This window comes from Anomaloglossus baeobatrachus, chromosome 10, assembly GCF_048569485.1.
Source record: "Anomaloglossus baeobatrachus isolate aAnoBae1 chromosome 10, aAnoBae1.hap1, whole genome shotgun sequence".
NCBI classification, from domain to species: Eukaryota; Metazoa; Chordata; class Amphibia; order Anura; family Aromobatidae; genus Anomaloglossus; species Anomaloglossus baeobatrachus.
In genome coordinates, this window is record NC_134362.1 from 175,926,817 (window position 1) to 175,944,500 (window position 17,684).

Here is a 17,684-nt window from a genome sequence, read left to right on the forward strand (position 1 = left end):
GAAGGCTTTTCCCCCTCCTGGGATCCCCAGGGGTCCTCTCATAGGTACATGTGTGAGGCCTGATCACTATGCGCCTGTGTAGTCACACCTCGGTCAGCCTTCTGGATTACCTGTATTGTACTGTCCCCAGCATGGGTGCAGTACTCAGTGGTGCCTGACCAGGTCAGGGGCGCCACATTCCCCCTTAGTTATCACCAGCACGTCCTCGGGCTGCAAGACAACATTTTAAAATGCATGCATAAAACATTAAAACATGGTAAAACATTTAAAAGCACCAGGTACCATACATCACCACCCTCCACCCACAAGTCCGTTAACCCACCCAAACCCTTTCACGTTGGCCGCGCCTTCAGCCACTTCTGGCAGGATGTAGAGGCGGCTTTCATGGGCTGGTGGTTTTCAGGGCATACCTGGCCTGGTGGATCCGCGCCTTCAGCCTCTTCTGGCAGGATGTAGAGGCGGCCTCCACAGTTGGTGCTGACCAGGTACCCTCTTTGTGGTGGAGAGCCAGGCCCCATAAACAGGCATGCTCTCTGGTTGCAGGTAAGCCAAGGCCCTATATACGGACGTGCTCCCTGGTTGCAGACGAGCCAAGCCCCTAAACAGGCTGACTCTGGTGGCGGTGGTGCCCTCTGGTGTAACTATTTACACTGCGAGAGTTTGTGGCTATAGCCAGTTCATAGCCTTAAGGTTCATTTCTCACATCAGTTTATGTGGGCACATCTCTTAAACAGTAACGTTGCAAACTTTCAAACTGGTCAAAACAGTAACTTGTTGTACTTTATTTTATGCAGATTCCTCCTCACCAGGGCTTGGGCCTGTAGGGCTGCGGCACCTGTTGCTTCCTTGACCTTTTTCTTCATCTTGGTCATCAATGGGTTCCTTTTCTTTTCTTTCCTCTGTATCTTCTGTATCTGTTTCTTTCTCTGTATCTGTTTCTTTCTCTGTAGGACATGGTGTTACGTCTAGCGCATACCACCCTCTTTCTCCTTGATGCATGGTAAACTGTACGGAGTCTCCTGTACGCAGGTTCCTTCCAGGATGTCCTCTCGGCAAATTAGCTCTGACGTCTCTCCTATTGACAAAAATGCCTTCTTTGATACCAGGTGCAACGATGAACCCGTATCCTGACTTCAGGCTAAAGTCTTCCACAATTCCTCTACAAAGGGGTCCTCTGACCTGTGCTTTGGCTCTTCTCAGGAACCGTTTTTCTTCTAGGTCTCTGGCCGTGACTTCTCTCTGCTCTGGGGATGGCGGAGCAGGTGACAACTGGTTTCTGCTACGGCGCCGTGTCTTGCGGGCTTGATTCTGCTGGGTGGCTGCTTCACTGCTGGCAGGCTCCCAGGTGAGGTTGCTGGATAAATCTTCCTCTTCATCCCAGCGAGAATATGGCAACATCTCCGGCTCTGGGCATGGATCCACTGCTGGTGGCTCCTGAGTCAGCTCCTCAGCTTCCTGGCCTCCCCTCCCCCTTATTTCTTCTGAGCACTCCTTTGGTGGCAGTGCTGGGGATGGACTTTCTTCAGCAGGCCCAGGCAGGGATCTCTTTGGCATGATTGCTGCAGGAGTCGTCTTGGGGGTATGCGGAGGGAGTATGTACTGGTCCACCAACCATTGTGGAAACTTGGCCTCCATGTCAGCCTTCAGCTGCCAGTATGCGGGGTCCTCCCCCAGCGTGGGCTTTCCAGCAGGGACCTCTTTGGACTGGGGAGCGGTGTCTGCTCTGGCCTTGCAGGCCGGGGTAAATGGTGATGCAATCTTATCTTGGCGGGCCGCGCCTGGCATGGCGGCGGCCTGGTCTTGGCGGGCCGCGCCCTGCATGGCGGCGGCCTGGCTCGGCGTCGCTGTCACGATGGGATCGGTGCAGGCTGGGCTGGGCGTCGCTGCAGCGATCGGAGCTTGGCGGGCCGCACCTGGCGTGGCTGCGGCCTGGTTCAGCACCTCGCCTGCGGCGTGGATGAGCGTCGCTGCTGCGGTGGGGTCTTGGCGGGCCGGGCCTAGCAAGGCGGCGGCCTGGGTCAGCGTCACACCTGCGGCGTGGATGAGGGTCGCGGTGGCAGCCGGTTCTTTGCGGGCCGGGCAGGGCATCGCTGCAGGGACCGGGTCTTGGTGGGCCGAGCAGGGCATCGCTGCGGCGGCCTGGGCTTGGCGGGCCGCACCTGGCGTGGCTGCGGCCTGGCTCAGCGTCGCCGCGCCGGGCGCCTCTTCAGGGACCGCGGGCGTGGCAGCAGGGGTCGGGGCATCCGGGCCGGCAGGGGCAACACTGGACTCACCCATCGGTGGCAGCATCGGGGTCTGAGTCGTCACCGCCCGGTCTGGCACTCGGCGCGCGGCTCTCCCTTCATAGGCCTGAACCGCGGCAGCCATCTCCAGAAGTTCCATGCGTTCTTCTCTGATCTGCTCCACGACCCGGGTCTCCAGTCGGTCGCAGAACTGGGCCAGCTCCCGATACCACCAGGCAGCGGAGCCCGGTTCTGGGTTTCTGCGGTCAGACGCCATTTCTTCTGCGCCCTCTTCTGTACGATTTCCCAGCAGTGGACTCGTCGTTGCCTCTAGTAGCAAGCTGTTCAGTTTCCGCTCTGCCTCTTTCAGCAGCTCCTCTCCCAGCAGCAGGCTTTTGGCTCCCTTTCTGTCCCGACGTCTCTGGACGCTTCCGCTCTCTTCACTTGCGAGGTCAGAACTCTGCAGGGGATCTCTGGGTAGCCACACCTCTTCGTGGGCGGTAACTTCTCCCAGCGCGGGCTGCTGTTGTTTTTCGGCGCGCTTTTCATGGTGGCAATATGGCGGCGCTTCCAATTTTTCAAGCGGACCGCCCAGGCACATGGTCACCTGTCTGAACAGGTCTAGTCCTTATCCTGTTCGTGACGCCAGATGTGAAGCCCCACAGGTGTAGTGTCGGGGCATTACCTTCAGGGACTCCACTCGGCTGGATCTCGTCACAGGTAGGGAATCTTCTATTTGTCGTGACGCCACTCTCAGTATTGCGGTCAGTGGGGACCGCCACTGCAGGTTGAGGGACGCCTGGGGCTGATGGTGAGTGCAGTTAGTTGGAATAGCCTCCTGAGAGTGAGGCAAGCCCCAGGGCCCTGTGTAGGTGCGTAGTACCACAAGGCGCAGAATAACTCCACACACGCAGGATGTCTTTCAGGGGTTTTACTCACTTCAGGTGGCAGGGTGAGTAACCCGGGCGTAGCTGGGATGAACCAGGCGGGAACCAGGTATCCTTCAGGCTGACTTCTGATGGTGACTACCGACTCGCCTTCCTTAGCCCTTAGTGGTTTGGGGTAACCCCGACTTTTAGTCCCTATGGGGGTCACCCAGGGAAGTTGCTGAAGCCTCTCTCCCCTTCGTTTGCCGTTTGCTTGTTGCCTGGGCCAGATCACTCCAGCTGCTTGCCTCCTGTGAACTATGGGCCCTAACTGTGGCTACGTGGCTGCGGCTTTTGTGGTGTTGTGGTGTGGGCTTTGAGGGCCCCACACCGGCAGGTTTAGCAGGGAAAGGTGGATCTATCCCCGCTCCGGGATCTGCCGCCCGTTTGGGCCTGGTTCTCCCTAGCAGTCTCCTTACTTCCCACTCTGTGCTCTCTCTCTAGCTGGAGATGGGTTTCGGGTAGCACTCCTAGGTGACCGTTCTCCCCCGTCGGTAGCCACTGCGCGGACGCTGTCAGACTACAGCAGCCCAGGGGAAGGGGTCAGCTCTCCTCGGAGCTCCCTGGACTCTGCTCTGAACCGGCTCACATCTGGGACCTTCACTGCTGCTCCTGTCAGAGCTTCACTTTCCTGCTCCTCACTCCTCCACACTCTGCTGCAGACTGTTTACTCCTCCTTCTCTTTTCCCTTTTGTGCCTGCCTACGCCACCTAGCAACCAGACTCTCTTACCACACCCCTTGAGAGGAGATGGAGGCTTTTGGCCCCCTCCACTATTCCAGTGGAGGTGAAGGCTTTTCCCCCTCCTGGGATCCCCAGGGGTCCTCTCATAGGTACATGTGTGAGGCCTGATCACTATGCGCCTGTGTAGTCACACCTCGGTCAGCCTTCTGGATTACCTGTATTGTACTGTCCCCAGCATGGGTGCAGTACTCAGTGGTGCCTGACCAGGTCAGGGGCGCCACATGTGCACTAATCTGCATAACTAATCATATGCTAAATAGTTGTAAGTCAAATTTATGTATGATATAGTCAAGATTATTGTCTATAAAATGAAGGCAGTCACAAACTCAAATCTGTAGTGGATGGTGAGATATGGAGCCTGAAATTCAAAAGTTCAAAACATTGTTACCCTTTTGCTCATCAGTGTATCTATTAATGACAGCAGTTTTTTTATTGTGATTGCTCACCCAAACACTTTAATAACTCTCCCCCTATATAAGAAACCATCCTAAAAGTTGTAAGTGTATTAAGTCAATGCATATTCGGTTGTTACTTACCACACCACCACCTGCGGAGTGCACCAGAACTGACATCCCTTCTCGGAGATTGGCCACTTCAAAAAGCATCATGTAGGCTGTGACAAAGTTCATTGGGAAAGCCGCTGCTTCTGAGAAACTCATATCATCAGGGATTTTGTAGACAAACTCTGCAGGAGTGCAGGCCACCTCCGCCCAGGCGTTGTAATTGACAAAGGCCATCACTCTGTCGCCTATCTGCAATGAAATAACATAAGGTCGGAAGAGGAATGCATGGGAAAAAAATTACCAAAAAGCAACAATCTTGCACCTGTGGCTCTTTAGCAATTAAAAACTAAAATCCCTCAACAGGCTCTTGTCTTAGCATTTTAGGAGTTGTAGTTTGCTTTTGTTTACAGCTTGTTGCTCTGGAGACCGACCACCATTTCAGAAAGATTTGCATGATTCAGCTAGCATATTTGATATGAAAGTGCTTCGAAAAACATGAGTATTTGTCATTTGGTATGTAATGAAAGGACAGGGGCCCCTAGGCTGGCCCTTAGACTTGAGACCCTGCGCTGTCCCTTATTTCAGAGGTAGGCTTGATGGTAGCCAGGTCCGAGCCTTCAGTGTCACCCTAACACCTGTCTGAGCCCTGATCTTACTCCCCCTCTCCCACCCTTGGGGTGGGCCGGAAAACAACAAAACCCCAGAAAATGACATGGACAAGGGAGAAAGGAAACACACAGGAGAGACAATATGTGTACAGGGGAACAGCGAAAAAAGGAAGAATGTAATGCACAACATGGGAACAGCGAAAAAAGGAAGAAAGTAATGCACAACAGGGGAACGCTCACACCATTCAAAAGTGCAACACAGATAACCATAAACAGGATAACCACCAAGACCGGGATCGCTGAAGCTATCATCGGCACACACTGGAAGGAAGCTGTGCTTTAAATAGGAAGGAGACAGCTGCATAAGGCAACTGGCAACCTGAGCTCCTACCGTAGTTCCTGCTCACCAGTCTGCAGGAATTAACTCCTGCAGAGCTGAAGACCAGTGAACCTGAATCAGCCGATGCCCGGCTCTGCTGAACAATCCAGAAGCCTCAGAGTGCTTCTTAGACTCTGTGGTGTGAAGAGTCCGACGACGCCTTGCCAGCAGGTGTGTACAGAGCCGAACATCCCATGACAGTATTACGCTCAGAGATCGCTCCAAACCACAAAGCATATCTAACAGAAGGACAGGAAGGATGTGATGTTGGAAGAAAAATCATAGGTCTTCAATGCCAGAAAGGAGCTTAGTAAGATTCAAAAAACTGATGCAAAGTATCACTGAGCAGCATAAGGAAGAGTTAACATTTTGGACCCGATTTATCATTTGCAGATTTTTTTTTAAGTCTTGTGGTATTTGTTCACGTTTTTGCTCCACATTTTTCAAAAACTGGTTGATGAATTTTGTGCAAAATTCTGTTTTGTCTCTTTTTAGAGCAAAAAGTCTTGCAAAACTTGAGCAAAAATTTTAAAGGCATACATAAAATCATTACAGGAGGAGGACTCGAGCACATTTGTACAAATGTTTTTAAAAATTCGCAATTCAATAAACATCCAAAAAAAATCTGGAAACCCCAAACCAGGCCCAGAATGATGAATATAAACCCCCACACCCCCCAAAAAATCTAAATAAAGACTCATACTGATGTCACTGATTTTCATGTACAAGAAAATCGTTCTTTTCATGGCCCCATAGACTTCTATTGTTAATTTTAATCCAGCACTCAGATTGACATTGGACATGTCTCCGCAATATTGCCCGGATTGCTCGATCTTCAAAAAATCATGGGCATGTGAACGGACCCCATTTGCTATTTTAGGTACGAGTACTATATGCGAAAAAAACCCCCACGGATAGTACTCGTACGCCAAAAACTGAAGTGTGAATGAGCAAAATGATTGCTGGCTGCCATCAAATCCTAAAAATGTTGGATTCATCTGAATCCAAAATATTGGGGAAATTCATTGTAAATTAGATTTCATACAATTTGATTTGCTCATCTTTACAGATCATAAATGTAATATTGGTGGGGAGAATGGTCCCCTCTATTTCTGGTGTCAGGAGAAACACGCACATTTGCATGGGTTAAAACTGCTGGTTGTGCAAATTCTCCTGGGTCCGGAGCGTCAAGTAGTTTCTCTGGTCTTCTAAACTCTGGATGAAAAGACGGGTGTCAGCTGTCTTGAGTTTCCTATTCACCTCTGCTATAAATAATCCCCTCTCAGCTCAGGAAGTTGCCACTGATAATGTTACGGTACAGTTATAGAGGGGAAAGAGGGACGTGGGCCTACTCTTCCCAGGGCTAGGCTTACCTTGAGAAGGGTATGACTAGGTGCCTATCCAGTCTTCACTAGAGCCTCTGATGGTGAGGTTGGACTCATGGTCAGGTGAGGTAGCACCAGGTACCACTCCAGGGCAACTTCTAGTTGTCAGTTGTCACGCTCCACCAAGGTTGGACCTTGGCAAGACTGGAGAAGGGATACACTACAACTAGGGAAGGATAGGGAGGGGTAACCCCTGACAGTTACCCTCAGCAGCACTGAGCTTCCGGACATCCCTAGACGGGTTCTTTCACCCAGTGATCACGTTCCAATCCCTGTCTTTCCCTAGACTCAGCCCTGTCTAGTGCGCAGGAGAGTGGAAACGCTAGTCCCGCTCTACATTAAAGACACAGAAGAGATAAGATGGATGGGGGTAAAAGAAACAGCTATTGTACAAGGCACACCAAACTACAGGAAGGAGTAAAGGGAACGGATAAATGGGGAAAACTGAAAAGGGATTAAATGAAGGGAAAACACAACACAACTTCCAAGCAGCAATCTCCGGTTACTGCTCCCAAAATGACTTCCTGGTCCACAGCTCATAGGTTCCCTCTAGAGGCTAGGCATAACGAATCTATCACTGGCAACTCCCTGAGCTGAGAGGGGAGTATTTATAGTAAAGGTGAATGGGAAACTCAGAACAGCTGAGACCCGCCTTTTCATCCAGAGTTTAGGAGACCAGATGGACTACTTAACCATTGCAGCACTGGACCAAGTGGAATCTGCACAACCAGCAATTTTAACCCATCTCCTAAACATTTGAAACAGAGAGGACCACTCTCCTTTGTGACACCAACCACAGGAAACCCAACTAATCGCAAGAACGGGGGTACACTGTGTGAAGGAAGTGTATATAGGAGTTAGTATTAATGCAGTGTTCGCACATGCTCATTATTGGAATAGGGGAAATTGGGGCCCTCGTTCTCAGGTCCCAGCAGCCGGACACCCTGATGATTGTCTACCTTGTGAATAGTTGATAAGGTGTTTATGGAACAAACCCTTTAAGACTGCAAACGTACAGAGCATAAATGATGACAAATTCAGCTCTTTAACATCTGTGCATCCATGTTTGGAAGATGTCTGATGAAAAAAGAGGAGGCCGGCATAAAGATGGATGGATATAATTACAGAGACCATGAACCTGTGCTATCTGTATCATGTATCCTCCTGCGGCATCGACTCTGGTTGTGAAGGGAAAGATATTATTAATAATGACCATCTGTTAGGGAATTACACAATGTAATTACCTATTGCTGTGACCACATAAGTTTTCCGGTTTTATGTAAATGAAATCTAATTATTCTATAATGAAAAGTTTACTTTTTAAAATGATTTGATTTTCATTCCTGCATCATTCAACTGCAACATTCAGTGAACAGGAACATTTAGGACTGACCTGCAATACCACACACAACCTGTGTACAGCTGTGGCGCTGTTTTCGACACAACGCAAGACATATACAAATGTGAACATATTAATTCCATACACAAAGCGCATAACCACAAATGGGCCCAGAACAAGGTGACTAGTCCAGGAGGCAGGTTCTCGAAGGTTTCTACCCGCCTGCCCATCTAGGCAAGTCTCTCTATGTGAGCAAAAGTGAGTGACCCATCAGTCTAGCTCTGCAGGCTTCTCCCCGCCAGCTTAGCTGCTAGCTATGTGTGTATATGGAGAGACTTGTCAATCTATCGGAGCAGGTGGGGATGATGCCGCTAGTATGACTAGTCCAAGAGGCAGGTCCTTGAAGGCTTCCCTCTACCCATTCAACATGGCAAGTATCTTCCTATGTGTGTCTAGGGAGAGACCCGTTGATCTAGCTGAGGAGGTGGAGATGATGCAACTAGTATGACTAGTCCAAGAGGCAGTTTCCTACAGGCTTCTCCTCGCCCATTCAGCATAATCAAGATTCTTCATGTGTGTCTCCAGGAAGAGACCTATCATGCAGGTCCTTGAAGGCTTCCCTCTGCCCGTTCAACATGACAAGTCTCTTCCTATATGTGTGTAGTGGGTGGGCCTACCCCCTACTAGTACAGTTAAACCCGGTATTGTAAATAATAAAAATGTGTTGTTTTATTATGCGATCTTGTGTATTAGGGCACCCCCTAGTGGCCGGGTGGGACGGCTGTTGCCACCGGGGAGGAGGAGTCGGCCGGATATCTAGGGAAGGTCTGTGTGTGTGTGGGGGAAGAAGGATCCGGGACAGCAGGCAGTGAACATCTGCAGCGGCAAGTGTGAGTGTGTGAGCGGAACACCAGGGGACACCGGAGCAAAGGAGGTGGACGCAACCTCAGGGTCTATTCCGCTGGTGTGGGTCCAGTGCGTGCTTGACCGGAGATTGGGAGCCCGGAGAAGAAGAGTATCTAGGGCATACCCCCACCAGAGGGCGCGTTTGGGCAGGTTGTCCCCAGCTCCACCAATATTGCCGGAATCTGCTGACCGGAGTGTTATTTTCTGTGTGAATAAATGTCAGTTTTTATGCATTTCAACTTTTGCCTGAAGACTCTTTGTGCATCGGCCGGTGAAAGAGACGTCCCACACTGCACGATCAAGTCAGCCCCCGAAGTTAAAGAAGTGGTGGAACCAGGGGGCTGCCTCAGTACCAGTGCCACGACTACACAGCCAGAGGTGCCCCTGGGCCATCACTTCATGTGGCGTAGTCGGCAGGATGCGAGTTCCCTGCCGGGGACCCAGGAAGCTGAAGATCAGGTAGTGCCTGAGGCACAGGATCCTGACTATGGAAGAAAATTCCCAGCCCCCTGGTGGGAAGAGAACACAGTGCCCGTAGCGTTGGACCGGGCCCAAGAAGAAGAAAAGGCGCGAAAAATTGGCGCCAAAAGAAGAGCCTGGGGCTGGCCGGTGCCGAGGAAGAGGTACAGAGTACTCCGCCCAAAGAGGGGAGGCGCCAGTCCCAGGGCACGCCGAAGAACATGTAGAGTGGGCGGTGTACTGAAGAGAAAGAAGTACCGCCGCGGAGGAGTCAAGATGTTGCGTGAAGCTGGGGGAGGATACTGTTTAAGAGCGGGAAGCAGAGGCCCGCCTTCTGTTTCCTCAGTCTTCACTTTGACGCCACCGCTAGTTACAGCACAGCGATCCGAGATGGAAGCTTTTGGGCAACCGGAAGAACTGGCTACAACTATGGCTTTGATCAGCTTAGGCCGGGGCCGACCCAGGTTTGCCCCTGCCAGTGAGGCAGCATTGGTGGATCTTCCAGTGGGACCGGGAGGTTCTACGCGCCCCGATAAGGTGTCTTGGAAAACCACCTGGGACGCACAGACCGGAAGTACCATCACCGAAGTGAGGGCGACGTATGCTACGCCACCAGGAAGCCGTTCGGGGGTTACAGCCTTCCCTTGGGAGACCCCACAGCTTGGCGCCGCCGCCACACCATCTGCTCCCTTGTCGGAGCCGGCTGAAGTGTTTGCCGAGCGTCTGGAGAAGGACCACCGGGGCTTCATCTGGGACCCGGTAATCGTCCCGTCCGCCGAACCGCACCCCAGAGCTCCGTCCCCGAAGCCCGACCCTGTTCAGGAACGTCTTCTGGCCGAAACCCTTGTCCGGGAGATGCTGTCCGGTCCGGGCGGAGAGGAGCTGGCCCTGCAGTTTACCACCGGCGTGGTGGTAAAATTCAATCAGAAGGAGGGGTACGGCTTCATCCGCGAGGTCAGCACCGGGGACGACTATTTTTATAATAGAGTCCACCTGGACGTGGAGGGGCTGCCCAAACGGCTCCACACACTCTGGCCGGGCGAGAAGGTTCAATTTCTGCCGGACGCAGGTAGTCGCGGCCTATTTGCCGTTGCCGTGAACCGGATGCCGACCGCCCGGGAAGCGGCCCAGTGGCAAGAGGAGCTGGAGTGGGAGGAGCAACAAGAGCGGCGCCGGAGCCATGCAAGACCGGTCCCGTCCGAGCCCTCTCACCCCCGGCGCACCGTGGCTGCTGTCCCGGAAACATCGTCTGGGCCGACCGTTGACCCGGAGAAGATTCCTCCAGTGGTAACCGTGAGTCAGCATGTGACCAATCAACCGGTCATTGTTTTGGACGCGCCACCGCCACCCCGGGTAGCGACACCTTCACCCCCGCCAGGAGCCGAGGCAGCCACGCCAGCAGAACCACCCTTTGCCCCCTTGTCCTGCCGGTGGATCCGTCGCCAGCCGGGACAGACCCTGGGAGCTTACATTCAGGCCCAAGCGGAGGAATGGAAGCGAGCCTGGCCTCCTGCATAGTTACCTGTAGCTGTCCTGTTTAAGACCGGTGTTGTTCCCAGACCGGCAGAAGGTTTCTGTTGAAAGTTTTACGGGTCTGTTGCCCGCCAACTAAGACCGGGAGCGCTGTTGAGCCTCCGGGCGCCCATCTAAGACCGGGAGCGCTGTTGCGTCTCCGGGCGCCATCGTAAGACCGGGAGCGCTGTTGAGCCTCCGGGCGCTACCTAGAGACCGGGAGCGCTGCTGCGCCTCTAAGCGCCCCTAAAGACCAGGAGCGCCGCTGAACTGGTGCCGCTGTTGGTGTGGACTGACCTAAAAGGTTTTTATGTTTTAATGTGTCTAGAGTTAAGAGCCTTGCCGGGAGGCTCGGATTGTAAGAGGGGAGGAATGTAATGGGTGGGCCTACCCCCTACTAGTACAGTTAAACCCGGTATTGTAAATAATAAAAATGTGTTGTTTTATTATGTGATCTTGTGTATTAGGGCACCCCCTAGTGGCCGGGTGGGACGGCTGTTGCCACCGGGGAGGAGGAGTCGGCCGGATATCTAGGGAAGGTCTGTGTGTGTGTGGGGGAAGAAGGATCCGGGACAGCAGGCAGTGAACATCTGCAGCGGCAAGTGTGAGTGTGTGAGCGGAACACCAGGGGACACCGGAGCAAAGGAGGTGGACGCAACCTCAGGGTCTATTCCGCTGGTGTGGGTCCAGTGCGTGCTTGACCGGAGATTGGGAGCCCGGAGAAGAAGAGTATCTAGGGCATACCCCCACCAGAGGGCGCGTTTGGGCAGGTTGTCCCCAGCTCCACCAATATTGCCGGAATCTGCTGACCGGAGTGTTATTTTCTGTGTGAATAAATGTCAGTTTTTATGCATTTCAACTTTTGCCTGAAGACTCTTTGTGCATCGGCCGGTGAAAGAGACGTCCCACACTGCACGATCAAGTCAGCCCCCGAAGTTAAAGAAGTGGTGGAACCAGGGGGCTGCCTCAGTACCAGTGCCACGACTACACAGCCAGAGGTGCCCCTGGGCCATCACTTCATGTGTCTAGGGAGAGACTCATTGATCTAGCGGAGGAGGTGGGGATGATGCAACTAGTATGAGTAGTCCAAGAGGCAGATCAATGCAGGCTTCTCCTCGCTCAATCAGCACGACAAGCCTCTTCATGTGTGTGTCTAAGGAGAGACCTGTAAGTCTGGCTGAGCAGATGAGAATGACTAGTCCAAGATGAAAGGCTCTGCAGGCTTCTCCCCACCTGCTTCGCTGGTAGTCTAGTCACTCCCTGTGTGTATATGGAGAGACTCGTCAATCTAGTTGAGAAGGTGGGGATGATGCATCTAGTATGACTAGTCCAAGAGGCAGGTCCCTGCAGACTTTCCCCTACCCATTCAACGTGGCAAGTCTTTTTCCTTAATAGTAAATAGGGATAAACCTGTTAGTCTAGCTGAGCAGGTAGGGATGATATGACTAGTATGACTAGTCCAAGAGGCAGTGTCCTGTAGGCTTCTCCCCGCCCATTTAGCGAGACAAATGTGTGCTTAGGGAGAGAGCTGAGTAGGTGGGTAAAATGTATCTAAAATGACTAGTCCAAGAGGCAGGTCCCTGCAGGCTTCTCTCTGCCCGTTCAGCATGACAAGCCTCTTCATGTGTGTGTCTAGGGAGAGACCCGTCGATCTAGCTGAGCAGGTGGGGACGCGTAAACTAGTATGACTGGTCTAAGACGTATGTCCCCGCAGGCTTCTCCCTGCCCATTCAGGATGACAAGCTTCTTCGTGTGTTTGTCTAGGGAGAGACCCGTTGATTTAGCTGAGCAGGTGGGGATGATACAACTAGTATGACTAGTGCAAGAGACAGATTCCCGCAGGCTTCTCCCTGCCCATTGAGCATGACAAGCCTCTTCATGTGTGTGTCTAGGGAGAGACCCGTCGGTCTAGCTGAGCAGGTAGGGACAAGTAAACTAGTATAAGAGCTATATCCCTACAGACTTCTCCCTGCCCGTTCAACTACATAGGGACACAGGGAGAGATCTATCAGTCTATCTAAGCAAACATGGAGAAGCCTGTTAGACTAGTCATCCTAGTTGCATCATCACCAAATACTCAGCTAGACGATCGTTCCCTGTGCTCGTATAATAATAATAATAATTTATTCATTTATATAGCGCTATTAATTCCATAGCACTTTACATACATTGGGGCTCACAATCTAAGGTCCCTAACTGTATGTTTTTGGAGTGTGGGAGGAAACCGGAGTACCCAGAGGAAACCCATGCAAACACGGGGAGAACATACAAACTCCTTGCAGATGGTGTCCTTGGTGGGAATTGAACCCAGGACCCCAGCGCTGCAAGAGTGCAGTGCTAACAACTGACCCACCGTGCCGCCCAGGGTCAGACATATATATAGGGACAGACCTACATATATATAGGGACAGACCTACATATATACAGGGACAGACAGACCATACAGACATCTATAGGGACAGACCTATCAGTCTAGCTTGGTGGGCGGTGAGAAGCTACCGGGAATCTACATTTTCATTGTCACCTTGTCAACAGCCACACTTTTAAGGCCGTTTTTCTATGAAACAACGCAAAATTTTATAGCAAAACATATGTTTGTAATGAGGGAGTTGGTTTCTGATTCATTCTTCCCGTGGTTCAGGCGGAATGAATCATATCATAAGGGGGCTTTACACGCAACGACATCGCTAACGAGATGTCGTTGGGGTCACGGAATTCGTGACGCACATCCGGCCTCGTTAGCGACGTCATTGCGTGTGAAACGTACGAACAACCGCTAACGATCAAAAATACTCACCTAATCGTTGATCGTTGACACGTCGTTCTAATCTCATATACCGTTGCTGGTGCAGGACGCAGATTGTTCGTCGTTCCTGAGGCAGCACACATCGCTACGTGTGACACCCCAGGAACGAAGAACAACACCTTACCTGCGCCCTTCGGCAACGAGGTGGGCGTTACTTTCTTTCAGCTGCTCTCCGCCCCTCCGCTTCTATTGGACGGCTGCCGTGTGAGGTCGCTGTGACGCCGCACGAACTGACCCCTTAGAAAGGAGGCGGTTCGCCGGCCACAGCGACGTCACTAGGCAGGTAAGTACGTATGATGGGTCATAGCGATGTTGTGCGCCACGGGCAGCGATTTACGCACAACCGACGGGGGCGGGTGCTTTCACCAGCAACAACGCTAGTGATGTCGCTGCGTGTAAAGCAGCCTATAGGCTCCTTTAAGCTTTATATAGATAAAAGTGGAGGATCCCTTTAAATGGAATATTCACATTACAATCCTAAAAAGAATTTAGATCAAATCCAAACAACATATGCTGGAATGCCACTATTTTTATATTTAGCCAGAGAAAAAGTGGTATGACTCCATTTTAATAAAAACAATAATTTTTATTTCACGTTTTAAAACAATAGCACAGAATTACCAAATTTACATAATTCACAGCAGTAAATCCTCAGTAGTAGGTGGGCTGGTACCGTACAGCAATATATATATAATTTTAGTTAATACGGAAACAGGTCAGCAACAGTTGGCAGTAATATTCCATATGGATAGTTTAGACCATATTAGTAAAGTACAAAACATGTATCAATTGGGGCTTTAACAAACTATCCGCCACCTCCCAACATGATATAGTCACTATATAGCATGTAAAAGCCAAGGTACTGAACCTATACTGACCAGTGATGTAGGTACCGCAACACCTGCCTGTCCCAACGCGCGTTTCACCTTCTTCAGGGGACGTATACGTATAAGAAGGTGAAACGCGCGTTGGGACAGGCAGGTACCTACATCACTGGTCAGTATAGGTTCAGTACCTTGGCTTTTACATGCTATATAGTGACTATATCATGTTGGGAGGTGGCGGATAGTTTGTTAAAGCCCCAATTGATACATGTTTTGTACTTTACTAATATGGTCTAAACTATCCATATGGAATATTACTGCCAACTGTTGCTGACCTGTTTCCGTATTAACTAAAATTATATATATATTGCTGTACGGTACCAGCCCACCTACTACTGAGGATTTACTGCTGTGAATTATGTAAATTTTGTAATCCTAAAAAGAAGCAGAGTCAGCACAATAGGTGCCATCTTCTGAAACGCCAGCCTATCTGGGTAAAACATAAGCATAATCCACAGCAGACATTTGCATGGTTTCATGTTTACAATGCAATGCATTTTCTTCTTGAATGCTAGAATGATGCCGTTTCATGGAGATGTGCGGAATCAGCGCTCATGAGCTCCCAAGTGGTGCAGCAGAATGGAACGGAGAAGGGAGCTGCATTCATTCTGCCTTTCTCCTGAGATGTTGTGAATACATTTTGCAGTCACTAAGCCATTACTAGGTCCTTACTGTTTTCCTACAGGGATAGCTATAAATACACAGAGTTTCTGCAGTGCTTTTATGTAACGCTGTACAGTTATTTTAGTTAAGCTTCCTCGTGCCACAATTGTTTGATAACACAATGCCTTAAGGTTCAAGTCCCATTTAGAATCTGTCTACAGATATAGCAGAGCTGGGGTTGTCAATGTTTTATCACACAGTATTAAAGGTAAAGCTCATCCCTTGGAAGGTTTTCTGATTTTTTTCTCCTCTTTAAGGTGCACCTGTCACCTGCCAAAAATATTTAAATTGTTATCGAGTGAAAATGCCCCGAGGAGGATCAAAGAATGTGGAATCCCAAAAGGTAACAGAGTGGCTGGAACCTTAACGGACTGCAGCCCTAATCCTGACACACAACTAGAAGTAGCCGTGGGACGAGCCTACGATGACCTGGACGCATCAACACAGCCGGAGAACTAAATAATCTCACAGATAGAGATATAGAAAGCTAATCTGCCTCGGAGCAGTCCCCAAAGATAGATAGATAGCCCCCCACATGTAGCGGCTACGTTGATATAGAAAAACACAATACAAAAGGTAGAAAAGACAGATTCAGCAAAGGTGAGGCCCAAACTATCTTTATAGGAAAGGATAGGAAAGAGCAACTGTCTGCAGCCGTGAAAACCCTAATATATACCAGCACTTCTAATATGTTAAAATCCTGAGGTCACACAACCTCTCTCCCACTGTATCAGCACTCTGATGTTACTGGGATCCAAAAACACTAATACAGATGAGGGAGTGAATTAATACCAAGCATGACAAAACACAATACATTGCAGAATCATGTAGCTAAGTATACAGACACTCCCAGCAGGGAATGATCCCATTCCACCAAGAACTCCACACAGACAAAATAGGAATCAAACCTTAGTATTAAAGCAGAAAAAACAACAAGAAAGTGAAAATCAAACAGCAGAGGTACAAAGACCACTTATCTGAGAGGAGTTCTGGTAGTGAGCAGGGCTGGTTTCAGAATTTCCTTAACACACAGGAGACATTGAGCACCGGCAAGTAACAGGAGAAAACTACTCAGTTAAATAGCCCAATCTGACCCTGATTGCCAGTCCTCCACAGGTGAGTGGCTTTCATTCCACACATTAACTGCACCGCCGGCACTGACCACAAGAGGGAGCCCCAAACTGGAAAACGTATTCACAACAGCCCCTATTCTCCTGAATCTGGCGATGTTTTTCTTTTGTTTCTGCGCCTCTCCGTTCCTGAGATATGGCCCTTTCTTTGTTGCATACATTTTTAGGTTTTTTTATACAGTTGGGTGTGGTCCTGAAAAAGATGCCCAAATAAGGGAGTTGAGGGACACGCCCACTTCCTTTAAATAACTAATATTAAAAACCATTAAGAGAGGCCATATCTCAGGAACGGTGAGGCGTAGGAATGAAAGAAAGACAACGCCGGATTCAGGAGAACAGTGGCATTTACACCAGGTAAAAATAAATTACTTATTTATGGAAAGCAATATGTCCTCTAAGACATGTCAGAGGATTTCTTTGGTGGAGATCTGATACAAATTGCTAAAACTAAAGGCCCCGTTACAAGCTACGATATATCGGGCGATATGTCATCGGGGTGACGGATTCAGTGACGCACATCCGGCATCGTTTGACATATCGTAGCGTGTGACAGCTACGAGCGACTGTTAACGAGCAAAAATACTCACCTTATCGTTGCTCGTTGACACGTCGTTCATTTTTAAAATATTGGACACATTCCTGGATGCAGGTTGTGCATCGTTCCTGAGGCAGCACACATCGCTCCGTGTGACACCTCGGGAACGACGAACACAGCTTACCTGCGCCCCGCCGGCAATGAGGAAGGAAGGAGGTGTGCGGGATGCTATGTCCTGCTCATCTCCTCCCCTCCGTTTCTATTGGGCGGCCGCTGTGTGACGTCGCTGTGATGCCGAACGTCCCTCCTCCTTCAGGAAGAGGATGTTCGCCGCCCACAGCGAGGTCGTTCGGGAGGTAAGTACGTGTGACAGGGGTTACCGACTTTGTGCGACACGGGCAACAAATTGCCCGTGACGCACAAACGATGGGGGCGGGTGCGATCGCACGATAAATCGACGTGTGGGCCTTAAGAATCCTAAAATGCCCCATTGCATTAAAGCCCTTTAAATTTAGATTAGACAACATTTCGGCAAAAGGAGATTAGGTTTTTAAAGCGGTGTTTCCAATTATCCTGAGATAAGAGATAGATAGTAAACTCCCCTTTTACTCACTTTACCAACTTTCTACATATCCATGGGGGTATGCAGTGGATTGGAGGTTAGTACATAGTGATATAGAAGGG

At 50.3% G+C, this 17,684-nt stretch overlaps 1 protein-coding gene across 1 annotated transcript in view; it reads right to left on the reverse strand.

The window, feature by feature from the left end:
* Positions 1–17,684, reverse strand: part of VAT1L (vesicle amine transport 1 like) — a 103,304-nt gene that overhangs the window by 38,611 nt on the left and 47,009 nt on the right. Inside the window, exon 3 of the mRNA XM_075325856.1 lies at positions 4,428–4,643. Coding sequence (XP_075181971.1) covers positions 4,428–4,643 — 216 coding nt within the window. The remainder of the gene's footprint in view (positions 1–4,427; positions 4,644–17,684) is intronic.